This window comes from Miniopterus natalensis, chromosome 10 (genome assembly GCF_054644295.1).
Source record: "Miniopterus natalensis isolate mMinNat1 chromosome 10, mMinNat1.hap1, whole genome shotgun sequence".
Classification (NCBI taxonomy): Eukaryota; Metazoa; Chordata; class Mammalia; order Chiroptera; family Miniopteridae; genus Miniopterus; species Miniopterus natalensis.
Genome location: NC_142090.1, coordinates 5127317 through 5147323, shown reverse-complemented (window position 1 = coordinate 5147323; position 20007 = coordinate 5127317). Strand labels below are relative to the sequence as shown.

Below are 20007 nucleotides of genomic sequence, written 5' to 3'. Positions count from 1 at the left end.
CTGGGGACTCAGAGGTAAAAATATATAGTTCGTGTGTATTCAGCTCTGGGTTCAAGGAGCTCAGGAAGGGGCAGAAAGCATGGAAACACAGTGACTGCCTAAACTTCCATTCCTTTATTTTATTTTTTATTTTTTGCTTTCTTTTTTTATTGTTGAGAGTATTACAGATGTTCCCCATCCCCCCCTTACCCCTCTCCACCCATCTCCCACCCCTCTCCAGGTTCCAGCCTGTCCTTCGTCTGTGCCCCTGGGCTATTCTTATATGCCTATAAATTCTTTAGTTAGTCTCTTCCCACCCTCCTTCCCGCCTTCCCTCTGAGATCCCTAAGTCTGGTCCGTGCTTCTATGTCTCTGGATCTATTTTCTTCATAAGTTTATTTTGTTCATTAGATTCCACATACGAGTGAGATCACATGGTGCTTGTCTTTCTCTGACCCGCTTATTTCACTTAGCATAGTACTCCCCAGGTCCCTCCATGCAGAAAAATGAAACTAGACCACCAACTTACCCCATGCCCAAGAATAAATTCAAAATGGATAAAAGACTTAAATGTAAGACTTGAAACCATAAAAATCCTGGAAGAAAACATAGGCAGGCAGTAAAGTCACAGACATCTCACATAGTGGAATTTTCACTGATACATCACCTAGGGCAAGAGAAACAAAGGAAAAAACAAACAAATGAGACCACATCAAACTAAAAAGCTTCTGCACAGCAAAAGGAAACATTCTCAAAATGCAAAGTGACCCCATTCCTGTATTTTTAACGCCCCTTTCTTTTCTAGTAGCCTTACCATCCATTTCCATAAATGGAAACTTTTCCTTGACATTTTGCCTAATCTCCTCAAAAGAAGGTAAGCCGTTTTTTCCATAGTTGTCTTTTTTTTTTTAATTTTAGCACTATGCAATATCTTCTTACTTTAATATTTCCCAACATATGCCATCTAAAAATCTGTATCTCTGACATCAAAGACAATTTTCCCAATAGTTCCTATCCCCCATGATCGCCAGAATTTGAAACTACAAAACAATCACACACCTCTTGCAAAAAATCAAGTTTAATTGGAGACAGAATCATTCTTATTTCCTCTTTAATCATTCACCTCCCTACAGGTGTAGGAGAAAAAAGGTACCATTTCTCTCATCCATGACTGGAGTGGGTACAAAATCAAATGATTCAATGAAATGATTCAATTGAAATAAAAAAAATCACTTTCAAATGATTTATAGCATACTTTGCACAATTTTTGTATAATTTGATATTGAATGAAATGTTCAGTTTTATAAGAGAAAAATAAAACAGTTCTCTTGGAAATTAATAAAAGCATGATTACTTTCTCTATAATATATATATATATATACACAATTTTGTGTTTATGATTAAACTAATCTCTTAATTCTTTAAAATTATTTCAATCTTATCTTTTCATAAAATATTAAGTAATAAAACTTACAGTTACTTTTAAAAAATGCTTCAAAAATTATAAATAAGTGAATTTTATAATTTTTCATCTATGATAAAATTGTATAAATTTGTACCCCTAACAAAATGGAACTTACCTTTTTTCACTGTAAAAATGAATAAATACAAATTAGCTATTTTCCTGAATGTAGATCATTATACATAGCTTGCTAGATGCATCCAAAAATACATACTTGCAATGAGAAGTATAATGAAGATGATTAAATAACTAACTCCAAACTTAATCACTTTGAACAGTATCTTTATAATATTATGCCAAATATGTTAGTGACACTTATCTAAATTTCAGCGTGTTATAATCTACATAAATTTATTACTGATAGCTATGCTTGAATTTCAGATAATACATTAAAAAGTTCTGCAGAGGATGAATATTAAAAATATTCTCTCAGTTAAAAGTTATCTTCTCAAAGGAAAAAATAAAATAACATGATCTAAGTTTCTGAACAGGCTGAACGTGAGAATGTCATTTATTCCTGAGCACTGATTTAAGTCAGAGATGATAAATCTTGCTCATAGTAGATGTTCAGTAAACATGTGATGAAATTAGGCAACAGATCCTCACAGTTTTATTGTCAGTACTTCTTATGTCTATGCCAATAGGATATAATAGTTACATAAAATGCAGTTTCATCTAGCAACTGACTTCCATGAGGGATTTGTTCTGCTGTCTACAGATGTCATTGTTGTGGTGTACCAGGCGCTGAATTATGGTTTTGATTATCAAGTGTCTAATTAAAAAAGAATCACATTAGTTTGGCTTCTAATGTTGCTAGTGGACCCATCCCAAGAAGATCCACCCTTACACCGTACACCAGGCACTGTTACAGTCCTGCTCACCTTTTCTTGCTTTCCCTACCGCACTAGATCTGCCTTTGAATGAGCCAGTTTAAATGCTCAAGGCTCAGTGCTCAGACCACCGGAGTGGCTCAGTTGGCTGAGCCTCATCCTATGCACTGAAAGGCTTCAGGTTCGATTCCCAATCAGGGCACATACCCAGGTTGCAGGTTTGACCTCTGGGCCCTGGTCAGGGCACATACGTAGGGGAATAGAGAACCTATTGATGCTTCTCTCTCACATTGATGTTTCTCTCTCTCTCTCCCTCCCTCCCTTCCTCTCTCTGAGCAAGTCCTCCCATGAGGATTAAAACAGTAAAGATAAATTTAAAAACAAAACAAAACAAAACTCCTCTCGTATAGTGATGATATTGTGACTGAGCTTTGTTAATCACAGTGGAAAATGGAAATGTTTGCAGGGTGCTAGAAAGATCTCTCATCAAATGTGTAGGTAGACACAGGCCAAATAAAAGATTTGTCAAATAAAAGAAGATTTGTCCTTAAAATCTGTCTGCATAGCAGCAGAATGAACCAACCCGACTTCACATAAAAGAAAAGTGACCCCACAGTGAACTCAAGGGTACTCTTCCCCTTATTTATACCAGTAACATTTGATTGTTTCCAGAGGAATGGAGTTCACTGTAAACTGTTTCTCGTATAACCATGAGTTTTGCTTGAGTGGAGACTTGGCCAAAGCTGAAAAATGTCTGTTAAAACCAAAAAGAAAATTAATAGTTACGAGAGGGGCCTGGTGTCTGATTTCTGTTTGCTTGAGTTTCTTTCTCGAACTCATTGGGAAGAAATAAAATAAGCAAATGGAGCATTCAGGGAAAACGGGAACAGAGGCCCTTGGTCTGCGCAGCTCAGAGACAACACCCGAGGTCACACACCCTCGAGCAAGCTGCTCCTCATTCAAGCCTCTGGGAACAGGACCAGAGATCCTGGTTGAAATCCTTCTCAATAAGGCAGAAGGGCCCCCTGAAATGCCAGCGTCTTCATGTTGTTTTGATGACTTTGTCAGAATAACGATGTTCAGCTCAGATTTTGTTGTTGTAGTGCCCTTTGGGAAAGAACATTTTCTCTTTTAAAAGCCACACGAAGCTTAACTCAAGGGGTTTCATTGTTTTGTCTTTCATGAAGCTAATAAAAAAGACTAATGTATTACTTAATGAAGCTATTCGCCACTTAATAAAAATGAGAATTAGTAACAATAACTATTATACTCACATTAACCATATCTTCACGCATTAACATATACGCTGCTCAGATGTATTACATTTCTACCATAATTTGCTTTAAAAAACAAAGTTACTGGGAAGTATAAATTTAATATAAAAAGTTAGGTGTCTTATCATTGTTATTTTAGAAATCTGAGTTAATAAGCAGCAGTAAACCCAGCTACTAAAATCTCAAGTTTTGGAAGATGCTAATACTGATGAGTGGCAGCTCTAGAAAGTGGGAGAAAATCCGTGACTCGCAGTCTGCGAACCTGGATTGTAGTCCCAGGTTTGCCATCTACTGCATGGTATTTGCAAGTCTCCTAACTTTGTGAGTCTTGGTTGTTTTCTCTGTGGGAAGGAGCTCTGGCTACCTACCACCAGGGCTCCTAGTGATTTGTTTTGTGAAGTTCACATGTACATTTCACCCAGGTTCACAACAAAGGCTGATAAAAACCAATGCAGTCAACCCCTGGTGCAAGATTTCACCACATCATAAGCATTCAATGTAGGCGGGCCCTCGTACTGCTCCCCTGGGGACAGAAGAATTCCTAAATTCACAAAATCTATTTACCAGAAGCTTATTTTGAAGATTCTTCTTCTTTAAAGGTAGTAAATGTATTAAGCATCTGTGCTCTGTGAGGTCAGGAGCTTTGGTTTTGACGTGGCCTACTGTCTAGGGCATGGCACGGCGCGTAGGATTAAATAAATGAATGAAAGAATTCACTGAGCATATCTTTTTTCATTATATTCATGGGATGACTCAGCTCATAACTGTATCCCTCATGAATATGTTCATTAAAAGACTAAACTTGTGACCCTTAGCTTTTGATAAATTGAACAATCCTTAAAATACTAATATATTCACATTTACTGAATATATTTAGGAGAAATATATTCATGAATATATTTATGCAAAGAATAGACTCATATTCATAGAATATATTCAAGGAGAACATTCCTTAACACAATCACCTGATAATTGGTGAATTTGGTGCATTTGGTGAATTAGTCATTCATCAGTTGATTCTTTAGAGAATCATTTTTAATCCAGTTTTAGAGAATTGGTTTTCAGTGAATTGACCTACAGCCCCTTTTCCTGACTCTAATTGGTGTGATCATGGGCAGGTGGGCTACTGGTAGTTGGAGTCCACCACCCTTATAAACCTGTGTACTCAGGTGCCCTCCTGTGAAATCTCCTGTGAAGGATGGACAGAGGTTACAGCCAAGGTCAACTCTGGACCAAGAGCTCCTTAATCAGCTCATTCCTGCTCTGTCTCCCCTTCTCCGTGAACTCTGTCTTCTGTCCCTCCTTGTTTTTCAGAGAATGTGGCTTTAACCTGGGAATCTGTCAGTGTGTGAATACTTAGTACACTTGGGGAAGACAAGTAGATACAAAGGGGACACTGAGTTTAGCTATTAGCCTAAGTGTATATTCTATGTTTATATCATATAATATGGATACAGTGTGCTCCGTGTAAGTATATATTATATAAACACAGAGCATATAAAGAGTATGTATAACCCGGCCGGGTGTGGCTCAGTGTTTGAACATTGACCCAGGATCCAGGAGATCGAGGTTCAATTCCCGGTTGGGGAACATGCCCAGATTTCGGGCTCGATCCCCAGTAGGGGGCATGCAGGAGGCAGCCGATCAATGACTCTCATCATTGGTGTTTCTCTCTCTCTCTCCCTTCCTCTCTCTGAAATCAATAGATGTATTAAAAAAAAAAAAGAGTATGTGTAAAGAGTATAATCTACAGAAATCAGTTACCAGCCACTTGAGTTTCCTTTCTCAAGTGATGTAAGCTCTTTCAAATTTACAACCCCAGCCACCAAAGGCCGTGGCCTCTCCCAGAGGATCACAGGCACTATGAGCCATGGTTTCCAATGAAATTATTTTCTCTTAGACATTTGAAATCAGAAAAGAGACTGACAACCTTTCAACTACATGAACTGTGACAGTGGTGAGCAAGACCTGAACGTTGTAATATTTAAGCCACTTGGTTCTACCTTTCTGTCTAAGGTACATACAGGGTGAGCTCAAGACAAGTGGAAAGCAAGAGAGCCTAAGAAAGTAAATTTAAATAAAGAGAAGATGATAGATTTTATACCATTTAGAGAGAAAAAAGAAAAGAAAGTAAATATTTTTATGTCAGAGGGTTTTTCTGTGGGCTGGGGCAGGGGTTTCTTTAAGGTTTTTGGCTCTACGAGTTAAAACAGTTTGCACTGCCTTTATCTGTGATACATGAAAGGGTTGAAATCATGGTTGGTAAGTTAATCAAGGAAAGGAAAGCCCTTAAGTTTAGAAGAGAAATTAGACGTAATTTAAAAATAACTTCACCTTTAAAGCCCTTGAAAAGGTCCTGAAGTCCCCTCAGAATATATATATATATATATATTAATCCTTGCCCAAGGGTATTTTTTCCATTGCCTTTCAGAGAGAGTGGCTGGGAGAGAGAGGGAGGGAAACACCGATGTGAGAGAGAAACATCAATTGGGTGCCTCCCACACGCACCCCGCGGGGGCTGGGGATCAAGCCTGCGACAGAGGCACGTGCCCTTGACTGAAATTGAACCCGAGACCTTTCAGTCCACAGGCTGATGCTCTAACCGCTGAGTCAAACTGGCCAGGGCCCCCTCAGAATTTTGTTGATGTCTTTCCCTACCTTAACATAGTCCCCCGATAATATCTTCTATTTTCTTATGTATGACACTTCATGTTAAATTAATGGTATTGGTATCTATCACTTTTTCTAAATTTCTGTTGCTCTAATATTGTACGACTGTGTGTATACTTCGTAAGTTTTTGTTGGCTTCAGTACATATCTTGTGGCCTTAAGATAATAGTGACTTCAATATTTTCTGCGTGGCTAAGATATTTCAGTGAGGTTCCATATTATATAGAGTCTTACCTTGATTTATTTTTAACTTTTATTGATATACAGACATACCTTGTTGTTTTTTTGGCTCTTTGCTTCATTGCGCTACACAGATGTTGCATTTATTTTACTAATTACATGCAAACCCCTCCCCCAGCAAAAATATTAGCACTTGCTTTATTGCAGTACTCACTTTATTGAGAGGGACAAATGCTGTTGCCCAAAACCGCACCTCTGTCTTCAATTTCTCAGTACTTTCTGGGACTTGACTACTTACATTAATTCACAGAAATGGCAAAGAATCTCCTTTCAGATCATAGTTTTGGGTGGTTGTGTTTTGTCTTTTTCGGTGGCACTGGCTTCACCTCCCTGGTTGGTCTGCCATCCATATACTCCCAAGTTTCCATGAAGCTACCATCTCCTGCCCACTAAAGTAGAGAATTTAAATGACTGTCTCTAGTTTCAGTGTGATTCATCTCTTTTCATCTCAGGCGAAGTCCCTTTCATCTACTTCGGGTATGCGTGACCACTGTGTTTAATGTGGAGAGTCACCCACAGGGCAAGTACAGATTCACAGACCAAAGTCATCAACTTCAGCTAATGTGCTCTACGTGACTTTATGAAATCGATACATTGTCAGTGGTTTTCTGTTCCCCTCTGCAGCACATGAATGTATTTCAGTCTTATTTTAAGTGTCTAGAGTTGAGAAGAATCTTGTAATCAGCAGGTATGAATGATTATTTTAGTGGTAAGAATTTCTGGGCCAGAGAGGTAAAGTGATTTTCTCAGGTAATATTAGTGTCCATGCTATTCAGATTCTAACACTATACTTCTATCTTATGGGCCATGTGGTGAATTCACATATCTGTGCATGTGCGTGTGCTTGTGCGTGCATGCACACACACATACAACTTAATGCATATAATACCAATCCATGTAGCCATACTAAAAAAGTAAATACATGCTTTTGTTTTGTTTTGTTTTGTTTTAAATATGTCTTTACTGATTTCAGAGAGAGGAAGGAGGGAGAAGGAGAGAGAGAAACATCAGTGATGAGAGTCACTAATTGGCCGCCTCTTGCACGCTCCTTGCTGGGGATCGAGCCCGCAACCCTGGCATGTGCCTGACCAGGAATCAAACCTTGATCTCCCGGTTCACTGGTCGAAGAGCAACCACTGAGCCATGCTGTCTGGGCAATAAGTGGTTTTCAAATTCTATGCTATGATAAAATAATAACTTTTAAAATATTAGCTTTAAATTTTAATCTTGACCAATACATATCACACTCAGGTTACAACCCACAAGAGGAGATGAACAGAATAATTTATAACCTAAATATATATGAAACTTCAGTCATGTAAATGTTACCTGCAGCATTTTTTCCAGTTCCATTTTGCCACCACAAATGAGAAAAACTGCCAAAGGACAGTTGACAACCAAAATGGATTGTTGTTGAACTGAAGATGGAAGAAGAAACGGTTCACACATATGTGGAGGCGCGCCCTTCGGGGCTCAGTGCTCACAGCTGGAGGAAACCCGCAGGAGCTGCCCTCACACCGGGACTCACGGGGCAGGGAACGTCGTCGAGGTTTGCGGGAGAGCAGCCGCTCGTGGAGGGCGGAGACGGAGTCCGCCGGTGTCTGTCGCCTAGATGCTTACCCAGGCACTGCCGTGCTCAAAGGACCAAATTATTCCGTGGCAGGCGTGAAAACAGTGCTGTTAAAGGGCAGCAATTCAGAACTGTCTGAAGTGAGAAACTGTGGTTCAATTATGCATTTTATGATGCAATTTAAAAATAATGATTTACACTCAAACCGTGAAGGATTGAGCCTCCACGTAATATTTTAATCTCTCTCTTCTGGGCCAGGACTCCAGTCGTGATTGTCCTCTGAACTCATGAACGTCTGAGCCCCTGAGTGGCTGGGCAACCTCCCTATTGGGAAACTGTCCTCTCGCTGTGGCTCCTCTGTGGACACTGGTGTGAAGAGCCTCTGTTTAACCAAAGCCGCTTAAACTTACAGTCCTCGATGGTTGATGTGAAATGACCACTTTCAACAATATTTCAAAGAGAAAGGGGCCAGGCCGGCGTGGCTCAGCGGTTGAGCATCAACCTAAGACCCAGGAGATTGAAGTTCAATTCCCCGTCAGGGCACAGGCCCGGGTTGCGGGCTCGATCCCCAGTTGGGGGCGTGCGGGAGGCAGCCAATCAGTGGCTCATCACTGATGTTTGTCTCTCTCTCCCCCTCTCCCTTCCTCTCTCTGAAATCAATAAAGACATATTTTAAAAAAAGAAAAAAGGGAATTGCATGACGTATACTGTTTTAAAGAAAGCCAGCCTTAAATTCTGGCAGTTGTTCATTTTAAGCTTTTCATTTGTTGTCAAAATTGAGAAAAATGAAAAAATGGATTCAAGAATTAACCTAAGATGAATTGCCAATATCTTCATTTACAGTATTTCTGTTACTCTTCCTCTGTGATATTTTTTATATCACTTCTGTGGCAGAATGAAAGAACACTCACCTGCCGCTGTATCACGGGGCAGTCTTTTCCCCTGCTTGCGCAGGAGGCACTGTGTGCTTTTGGGACATGGAAGAGACCGTGTCCTCTGTAATCATCCCAGTTCTCACTTCTCCAGCAGCCAGGAAGGTGGGGGAGCAGCAGAGTGTGAGCAGCATATTTCAGGCTGCGGAAAAGGAGCGAACGCCCAAATTTGGGATTTTACCACGTGTGGTGACCCCCCGTTGGATACGAAAACCACCTCAATCATCTCATCTACATTCTGCCTTCTCTGTATATTTTTAAAAGTTTTTTTTTCCCCTGTCCCATATAACTTCAGTTCATGAAATATAGGGAAATGTTTCATGGGAATTATAAAAATGTATGTTAAAATATTTAAATCCCATTAGATAGCACAATAAGGCAAACTTCTTGTTTTATTAATACATTTATTGGGGTGGCATTGGTTCATAGGATCATATAGATTTCAGGTATGAGTTTGTATGATTCAAGATCTGTTTAGTGCAACATGTGCCCACCACCCAAGGCAAACTTCTTGAGACCAGCAATCATACTTACTCCCACATGCTCTACAGCGTTCCACATAGGTGTGCCCTCGGAGAAAGAGGAATTGATTGGAATGTCCTTGCCATTTGGACGGTGTTAGTTCCCTATCAACATGATTGATTTTGTGCCTTTAGAGAAAATTGTAAGATGTCACAATTTTTCTGAGGCATATGTGAAACAAAGATAAAGGACTCAATGTGACTTAGATTCAACTTAAAAACTAAATTGTAATATTAATAATAATGACAACTTATTTTCCCAAAATGGCATAATAATAATTTCACATCAACAACTTTTTTATTTAAAACAGAAACCAAACAGTGACTATAAACAATAATAATAAATATGTAAACCAATTAACTAGCATATTTTTTTTTTAATTAAGGAACAGAAAATGTAACCTATAAGCCATTAAATATTTTAAAAAATAGAATATTAAAAAAAGTAATGACTCCAAAAAAGCATGAATAACTTGGTAATATTCTCATTGCCCAGTGAAGTCAGGTGGTGCAATTAAAAGATTATGGATTATATAAAGCAGGGTCCTCAACCGGGACAAAGAGCTAAACCCCTGAAATTGTACATAAATTTTGAATCAGGATCTTTCTTAGCCTGGAATTCATGGTTTTCTTCAGATTTTCGGTATAGACTATACTCAGGATTATTTCCCCTGAGGATTGTACATCCTCAGTCTTTGCATTTCCCACCTACCACAGTCTCCTCACCCCACTCCACTCACCGTAGCTCTCCATACGGCATTTCCAAATTGAATGTCCACTTCCTGCCCTTGTTCTGCTTGATATCTCAGAAGCTCTCCCCTCTCAATTCTCTCTCAGGGCAGCCTTATGTAGCCCCATGAGCTGTGCTCATGCCATCAAATTTCCGTGCCTAGACCTGACTTCTTCCTTGAACTCCACACAAATATACAACAGTCTGCCCAACATCCCTGCGTAGATGTCTACTGGACATGCCCAACACTGACTCCCTGCCCCAGCCTCTCGCTAGTTAAATAACATTGATTTCCACTCCACGGTTTGTCTGTCTTTCCCTTTCTCAAATCTTTGATAACCAGCTAATGAGTCAGACCTCTCAGTGGCACCTACGAAGCGTGTGACAGGTCTGAGCCCTTTCCTCCAGTGCCGCCCGGCCCCGGCCTCCATCGTCCCCCCTCCTCCCTGAAAGAGCTCCCCAGTAGGCCTCTCTGCTTTCGCTGTCGTCTCCCTGAGTCCACTCCGTGTGTGGCAGTTGTGCTCTATGCAGTCACTGCAAACACTGACTAGTGAGCACCGAACCATTGCTCCCGCAGGAGATACAGGGTTCGGTCCCTGCAGTCCTCTGGTCACAGCATTTGCATCAACCAATCAGTCCATAACTTTGTTTTATGTGTGTTTCTGTTTAAAATTACCCTGTTTAATACATAAATTGATTCACTAACACCCAACTAACTAACAGCTAACAGCATTAAAATGTGCACCCGAAAGAAGCTCACCTAACACCCCTAGTTTCTCTTTGTAAGACACGTCACCGCCTTCTTGCACTCAGGAGCACGGAGCCCACTTTAAATGGTAAAATCAACAAAAAACCCAAAAACATGGCAGCGAATATAAAGTGAAAAGAACGCTTGTTTATGAGAGTTGGAACAAGAAGGCAGAACGTTGCCCTTTTTTAATTTCAGCTGGGAACCTATGCCACAGACAATTCACATTGTCACCAGTCTGCATGCACAGTCCACAAATGACCAAGAAAGCACCCCAGGTATCGATCTTGGGTTACAAATGCAATTTAGCAAGTAGGTGAATTCGCAGAGAGTCAATCAGCAAGTGAGGATGAACTTTAGGTGAAATACACAGATCTCAGAAATGCAGTTCATGGATTTTGATAAAGATGTTCACTTACGCCCTGGCCGGTGTGGCTCAGTTGATTGACCACCATCCTGTGCACCGAGAGGCTGCCGGTTCAATTCCCAGTCAAGGCCACGTGCCTGGACTGCAGCTCAGTACCTTGGGGGGCGTGCAGGAGGCAGCCAAGTGATGTTTTACTCTTTCCCTCTCCCTTCCTCTCTCACTAAAAGTCAATAAACTGTCCTTAAAAAAAAACAAAAAAACACTCACACAGCCAAACTCCAGTCAAGATATAGAACATTTTCATTAACTCGGAAAGTTTCCTTGTGCCAACTTACAGTCCATTTGGACCTGCACCCTCCCCCATAGGCAACCACTGTCCTGATTTCTTTCATAATTAGATTAGTTTTGCCTGTTCTAGAATTTCACGTAGAAGGATCCATTCAGTAGGTTATAATTTGGCTCTACATTCTTTCCTGCGAAACAGTGTTGTTTGTACGACTAGTTCATTTTTTTATTGCTTAAGGACATTCCCTTGCTTGGCTGTACAGGCATGGTCGTGTTATTTCCATTTGAGGCCTTTTATGAATAAAGCTGCAGGAGCATTCCTGTAGGAGCATTTTTGCAACATATATCTTTATTTTGGTGGGTAAATATTTAGGAGGGGAATTGTTGGGCTATAGGATTAATATATGTTTGATTTTATTTTTTAAAAATGGCTAGTTTTCTAAGGTGGTTGTACAAAATGCCACCCCACCAGCAGTGTCCTGGAGTTTGCACTGACCGAGATCCCAACCAGTCCTTTGGAGTTTTAGCTACTAAAGGGGGCGCAAAATTGTATGTCATTGTGGTTTCAGTTCCCATGACGACGAAGGATGTCAAGCAGTTTTTCATGTGATTATGGGCAATTAAAATACCTCTATTCTTGATGTGGCTTTTGCCCAGTTTTGTCTTTCAATTCTTGATTTTTAAGAGCTTTTAGTATATTTTAGTATGTTCTGTTATCAAATATGTGTGCTTGTTTCCTTCTGCCCTCCGCCTTGCCTTGAGTTTTCCGAACCACGCCCATGGATAAACAGGAGTACTTCATTTTGGGGAAGCCAAATTTATCAGGTGATTTTGATGACCTAGGAAATCTCTGGTAACCCCCGAGTCCTGAATATATTCTTTTTATCTTTCAGAAGGATTATAGTAGGGCTTTTGTGTTTGGGCCTAAAATCCATCTAGAATTAACTTTCATGTATTGTGTCAGATAGACATCGAGATAAATTTTTCCCCTAAATTTATTCAGCTGTTCCCACTCTACTTAAAAAAACATACAAAAAACAAAACAAAACCCTTATCTTTTAAAATTGTAATTGTCTTAGTGCCTTCATCAAAAAATAATGGACCACATATGTGTGGATCTATGCCTGATCTCTTTGTGGCTTATTATGGCTTTATTGCAAGTCTTTAAATCATCTTTAATTTTGTTTTGTTTTTTTAAATATTTAAGGTGTTTTCATACTTCCTTATACACTGTAAAATCTTATATTTCTTTTCCTACAAAGACCAATATTGGGATTCTGACCAGGGTTGCAAGGCATAGATCTCCATTTATTTAGATCTTTCATTTCCTTGGCAATAACGTGGAGGTTTCAGTGTAGAACTTTAAAAGTTCTTCCAAATGGCTCTAATGTGCAGACAGTGTAATAAAATCTATTAACCTAAGCCCTTTCTTTCTCAGAAGAGTCTGTCCATCCCTAAGATCCTACATACTAAGTAGTTGAAGGGGTCATTTCTAACAACTCATGAAAAATGCCAAGCAGTGTGCTCTCCCCAGTGCATTTGCCTAATGCATTTCCATTCTCATGGCTCTTTCAGAAAAGACACGTCCCAAGGTGACATCCTGTCTGTACCTGTACAGGAAAGCATTTGGCAGTTCCTTCAGCTTAAAAAAATAGAAGCATTTTGTGCCTGCCCAAGAACCTTATTACATGTTCTGTCTGATTGTAATTGGTCATATGTCATAGAAGGTGGTTTGTATTGACCTGTAGACGTGAACAAGATTAAACTGAATCAATTCCCTAATGATATGGAATTTATGTAGATGAAAAAGAAATAGTGTGTGGCATATTTATATAGAGACATATACTTCCTCTTCTTTTTTATTGCATAAATAGATAACTGATAACTTATGAGATAGATCATTCCATATCAGAGAACAGCATAACTGTCTAAAGACGGATTCGTATCCTGGGGCGTTTTTCTCTCAAGATTGAATGTTGAGCAAAAGATTGAAAACTCCAGTCACTGTAATTTTATTTGAAACATATTCAAACAGATGTTACATCTTGGTTTGCTACTATGTTTTAAATTCTTTCTTTCTTTCAATATTCATTAAACCGTCTTTTCTTCTTGTCTCTAATAGGAGTAACATCTGTTTCTTCCAGTTCAATCAAAGCAACCACCTCAAGAGTCTCACTTTTAAAATAATGTGATTAGACAGACAGCCTGGATAGAATCTGCCTCATTAACATTTCACATTTGCATTCAAAACGGCTTGTCTAAGAATTATAAGTTAGGGACATGTTAGAGAACATAGTATAAAAGAACCTAGTCATCTTATGAAAAAAATTAAGACCAGAAGGTATATTATGGTTTTTAAATTGTTGGTTTTGGGTTAAAAACTGTCTTTGTGAAAATACTGGTTTCTTTTTGTAATGTACAGTTGAAAAGCTTTCATCACTAGGAATTAATGAGGGACTGGAGGTATAAAGTTACATCAAATAATCTTTCAGTTTAAATCAAAATGTTGCAACAGTGTATGTTTTGTAAAGCAAAAATGTTTGGAAAATATATACCATGGTTTATATCAGGCTCCTCAAAGTTAATCACTGCGAGAAATCCTTGCTTAAAATTGGATTTAAATTTTGGAAGTATTACACAGACATTCAGAACCACATGTTTTAAATAATCTAGTTTTGAAAATGCATTTTGCTCAAAATTGGTTTTAAAAAATTGTTGACCCTGTTATTAACAGGAGATAAATTGGGGGCCACCTCCCAAAATATTCAAATTCCTCACCACCGATCGTGAACTATTGGATTTACATTGGGGAGGAAGGTGTTCATAAAGAGAGCCGTTGTAATAGTTTCATAACAGCTGATGCTTGTAGAGTTAAGTTCAACAGCTCAAGCCGATGTGTAGAGTGCTAGGCTCACCCTGCGTGAGAAACAGCAGCTAATACTTTGAGTGCTAATTGTGTGCCAGGCACTGGTCCCAATGACGACGTCTGTGCCCTTAGTCCTCACAGCAGCGCTATGGAGCAGATACTTCTGTTATCCCCATTTCACAGAGAAGGGAACTGAGGCCGCCTTGCCGAAGGCCCAGCTCTTCGGTGAGTGAAAGGAGATTTGTGTCCATAGGCCTGAGCCTAGAGTCCATGCATGTGACCGTTGGTCTGTTCTGCACCCGAGGCTGACTGTGTAGGGCAAACACCCCTGTTCTCATCTCGCTTAGTCTGATATAGGGGCGTGTCCCATATGTGCCTGAACAGAATTCAACCCCGGTGTAGGGCAGTCCCTCGTTTTCCTGGCAGGATAATTAAGAGTACCTTTTTTTCCTTTTTAATCCTCACCTGAGGATATTTTTGTTTCCATTGCTTTTCAGAGAAAGTGGAAAGGAGAGAGAATCATCGATGTGAGAGACACATCTATTGGTTGCCTCCTGCACGTGGTGCAAGCAGAGCCAGGGATCGAGCCTGCAACCAATGTGCCCTTGGCAGGAATCGAACCCAGGACCCTTCAGTCCGAGGGCTGACACTCTAACCACTGAGCTACTGGCCAGGGCAAGAGCACCTTTTGACTAACTTGCATACATAAACTTTTAGTGCCATAGGTGAAAATGTCTATAATGTTTACTTACTATGTGTTTTTAAAATTAGATGCATGGCGACTTTAGAAAGTTGATTTTCCACTCTCACCTGTTGGAAATGATTTTGTTCTTGTTTCTTTCCATGCAGCTTTAACACTGGTGTCCTTGTCTTAACCTTGCGTGACAGATGGCACAATTTTGCAAAACAAATTGTCTTCACCTCAAGTTGTTTGAATACAGGAATTTTTTTCCATGTGTAATGCTGTCACCGGACACATTTTTCTCAGCTTCAAGTGCCATTAGCATAACATCAGGACACATTTTTTTTCCAGTTGTCTCAAATGTGGGGTATTCATGATGTCCACCTTGTTAAGATTTATTTCACTGCTGTCTGACTTAGAAGTCTGTTTATAACAAACACACCCATATTTGTAATTGTGAGATAATAACCCCCAAAGAAAAAGTACTCAACTTAAGCCTCAGGTTCCTCCTCTATAAAGTGAAATGTATTGAAGCTTCTTTATTTTTTTACCTAACATACAGGTATATTGCTTCCTAGTTCCCAGATTCTGCTCTAACATGATTACAAGCACTAATTCATCTATTCCTCAAAAGAAATCTATAACGTGGATACTGCTTTTTGCATTTTAGAGAAGAGAATCCTGAGGCATAGAGAGGTTAAGGAAACTCTCCAGGTAGGCAAGGCAGGAGCAAACCCAGACCCCTGGCTCCAGGACCAGCCCTCTTAACCACCGCCCTGTTTCCTGTCCTCGGCTCCCTTGCTGCTCACTGTTGAGAAAAGTCAGGACAGTGTCATGTGCAATGTGTGTAAATGGTGCCAGGCACATGTGGACACTCAGGAAATTTGAGGCATGTGAGACATGGGCCTCTTTTTAAGTTCAAGAATCAGCACCCTTCTTTATTGGGCTGGTCCTGCTTCAATGCCCGGCCATCAGGAACCCACTGTACCCCCAGGTGTGGATTCCCGGTGGGTGTCTCCCCCCCGCCCCAGGACATTCATTGGCTGTAGAATAGTGAGTGGAGGAAAAATACCTCTTTCAGCACAAACAAGAAATGCTGCTTAAGTCCTGTCTAGTGATGTGTTCTTTGTGATTTATGTTCTTTGTTATTTCTAAATAAAAAAACACAAAAATCTTGGGATGGTACAATTTTTCCCCTGAATAAATGCATTTCTATTTATTTTAAGTTTATATCTTATATCAGTGATTTGATCAGCTGTGGTATTCTGAGTGAATTCCATATGGTATTGAATTCCAAAAGCTCTTCAATGTTGTTAGTGTTTCGCTTCATACGAATTAAAAGTTATTAAGTAATGTTAATTTTTTTAAATGCTTTAAAAAGGAGATTCCTTATAGCTTCTCTGAGGCAAAACTAATTCTGTATCACTTCTTCCATTGGTAGATGGTCTAGGAAGTGATGAAGGGAAAACACATTTAGGAGCAAGTCTGCAGGAGACCTCATATATTTTTTATTTTGGTCTGTGTTTCATACAATGTTGTTTGCATTGGAGAGAATGGACATGGACAGAAGGAAAATATGCTGAAACTACTGCACCCTCTTTTTTCTCATAAAATTTGACAGCTGAGTTCTGAATAGTGGGGAAAACTACTGTTTGAGTGTCCAAAGGCCTAGATTAGAGTCTTGGCTCTACAAACTGGCAGCAGAGGACATGCTGATGCTCACTGATTCATTTGTTATAATGTGAAAAGAGTTATAATGTGCCTGGGGGAGGGGGCGGGCAATGCTAGAATTTGCTTCTCAAACATGTAGTATAAAATTTCCATTCTAATTACAATTATAATTTTAAGAGAAAAACACCAATGTAAGAAAATGCTAAAAGCCCCGGCCATCGTGGCTTACTGGTTAAGCATCATCCCATGTACCCAACAGGTAGCCTTTTAGATTCCCGGTCAGGGCACATGCCTGGGTTGTGAGCTCGATCCCCAGCAGGGGGCGAGCAGGAGGCAGCCGATCAATGACTCATTATTGATGTTTCTCTCTCCCTCTCCCTTCCTCTCTCTCTAAAATCAATAAAAAACTTATTTTTTTTTTAAAGAAAATACTGAAATACTGAAAGACCTGTAACATGTGGGATGTTCCAGCATCTGACAGCGCCGATGGTGCCTCAGTTTATTCATAGCCTTCATGCTCTGTAAGACAAGGGTATCCCCAGAGACTGAACTCCTGTCCAGAGGTGGTGACAAGTGGAAATGTGTGTGTGTGTGTGTGTGTGTGTGTGTGTGTGTGTGTGTGCGCACATGGTAAAAGAGAACTCTGATCGTGGGTAGACAGAAGTTATATAACATGTATTTTTATTGTTTATGTTTGTTGGTTTTTTGTAAGAATTCAGCCTCTAGAACCAACCAGACAGATATATCTGAGTTCCAGTCTAAGTTCTGCTATTTATCAGCTACAGATGCTTAAATTGTATTAGATTCTGTTCTCTCACCTACTTATTTGGGAAACTTTTTTTTTTAAATTTTCTGTGAATTATAAGTGAGCTAAATGCAAGGAAAGTGCTTAGCAGAGTGACTATCATAGAGAGCTTAGAACCGTGCATCTATAAATACTCACATATACAGAGACCTTGAAATTACATTCTTCTCTAGAGAGACTTCAGGCTGTTATTTTTTTTATTTTTTATTTTTAATACATCTTTATTGATTTCAAAGAGAGGGAGAGGGAGAAACATCAATCATGAGAGAGTCCTTGATCAGCTGCCTCCTGCACACCCTCGACTGGGGATGGAGCCCACAACCCGGGCATGTGCCCTGACTGGGAATCAAACCCCGATCTCCTGGATCCTAGGTTAATGCTCAACCACTGACCCATGCCTGGCCTGGCCAGGCAGTTATTTTTTTATAACATGCAGATGAAGAAAAATTAAAAGAAGCAGCATATTTTCTTTTGAGCAGTTAGATCATCCTTGCCCCCGTTGAAGAATGGGCTTCATTATTTGGGGGCCATTCCTATCACAGATGGCTGAGGCTCACCTCTGGACAATGATTAATGTGGAAAGGTCAAAATAATAATTGGAACAAAAATGAATAGAAATCACAGTTCAAACCCAGATGCAGCAGTGGCTGCTACCAACAGGCTGCCTTTATCTGTGGTCCACTGTCTCTCATAATTAAGTTTCTTGAAGAAAATAAAGTAACCTTTTAATTTTAATCTGATTGGCAGAATAGACATTTTGCCATGAACAATTAAGCTGATGACCTTCATTCATAAATTAATTTTGTGAAGAAACTATTTTCACAGTCATTTTTAGAAAGACTTTCTGGTCTACCATTTAGAACAGGCCACTCTGTCAGCTAAAGATATCTTACAAGTGACCTCCTCTGGATGTGTGATTATTTAGGGTTCAATTTGGGGAATGGACATTTGTAAGATTGATTTCCTTGGGCTCCTGGCCCCAAACTGCATTTCAAAGTGGGGTTCATCGTGTTGTAAAGGCAAAACCAGAAGCCAGAATCAAAACCAAGCACTTTTTTGGTTAATCAACAGTGAACCCAGTTTTGTAGTTTAGAGCAAAATGTTATGGTAAAGATGCAGTCTTCTGTGGATCAATTCTGTGGGAGAACCCAAGAGTCACCTACTTGAGAAGGAAGTATTTGAGTAAACACTACTGATACTGTGTAACAGAGAGATTGATAGAATTTTTGTTTCCCAAGACCTTTGTCCTAGGCAACAGTGAAATGTGATTGTCAAGGGTAGGAAGTGTTGATGTATTTTTTTATTTTTTATTTGTTTAAACATAACCTTCATTATAAAGATACCTTATTGGTAAATGATCAGATAATCCCGGTATTGTTTCCCTTGCTTATTGGCGGTTACTTAGCACAAATAACTGTTCATACTTATACATTTATTTTTAGTAACTTAATTTCTATCAACTATACTCTCCAGATATGCTTATTGAGAAAAAAATAACAATGCAAAAAAAGTTCATAAAAAAGAGAGATTAGACGAAAGTCATAAATCCATTTTCTTATACGAGAGTAGAGTCTAGTAAAGCTAACCAGAAATTAGGTTATTAAATTAAAACGGTTCACCATTACCTTCCAAAGAGCTTTATTTACTCCACTCACTTTCCCAGGCACCCCAGTGGCACATTAATATTATCTCTGCAGATTGGGTTATAGTAGTCCTCATTTTGTTCAATGGAGAAATAACCACTTATGATCTTTAAGAAACATGAGATATCAATTGTAAGTAGCACTGAATTTTCCTAGATGGAAATATATTAATTTTTACTTGTGAAATTCTGACTTTGTCGATATTAAACATTGTTTTAAACAGAACCATCTTCAGGAAATAAATTTACTTGTATTTTGTACTTAACAGGGTCCGGGTTGAACGATGGGCAGTGGCACGAGGTTCGTTTCCTGGCCAAGGAAAATTTTGCTATTCTCACCATCGATGGAGATGAGGCATCAGCAGTTCGAACTAATAGCCCTCTTCAAGTTAAAACTGGCGAGAAGTACTACTTCGGAGGTAAGACTACCGTTTTTTTATGTGAACTAATACATTGCTAAAAATAGAGTTTCAGTGACGTTTGGTTATGAAGTATTTATATTTGATTCAGTGGACGCAGTAGATCTCAGGCGAAAAAACAGCCATATCCCATTGAGTTAAAGAGAGCGGCAAGTTTGTTTCTTTGTTAAAGGTGTTAAAATGATATCACCGTGTTCTTCTAGTCCAGTTCAAATATTTGAAGTATAAAACGTGAGATTCTGAATCTCATACTACGAACCTCAAGAGTCCCTGGATTTTGTATTAGTCACCTATTGCTGTGTAACAAATTACCC

At 39.4% G+C, this 20007-nt stretch overlaps 1 protein-coding gene across 1 annotated transcript in view; it reads left to right on the top strand.

Annotated features, from left to right (window-relative positions):
* Positions 1–20007, top strand: part of CNTNAP2 (contactin associated protein 2) — a 1301514-nt gene that overhangs the window by 733140 nt on the left and 548367 nt on the right. Inside the window, exon 9 of the mRNA XM_087820965.1 lies at positions 19544–19693. Within this exon, the coding sequence (XP_087677091.1) occupies positions 19544–19693 (150 nt within the window). The remainder of the gene's footprint in view (positions 1–19543; positions 19694–20007) is intronic.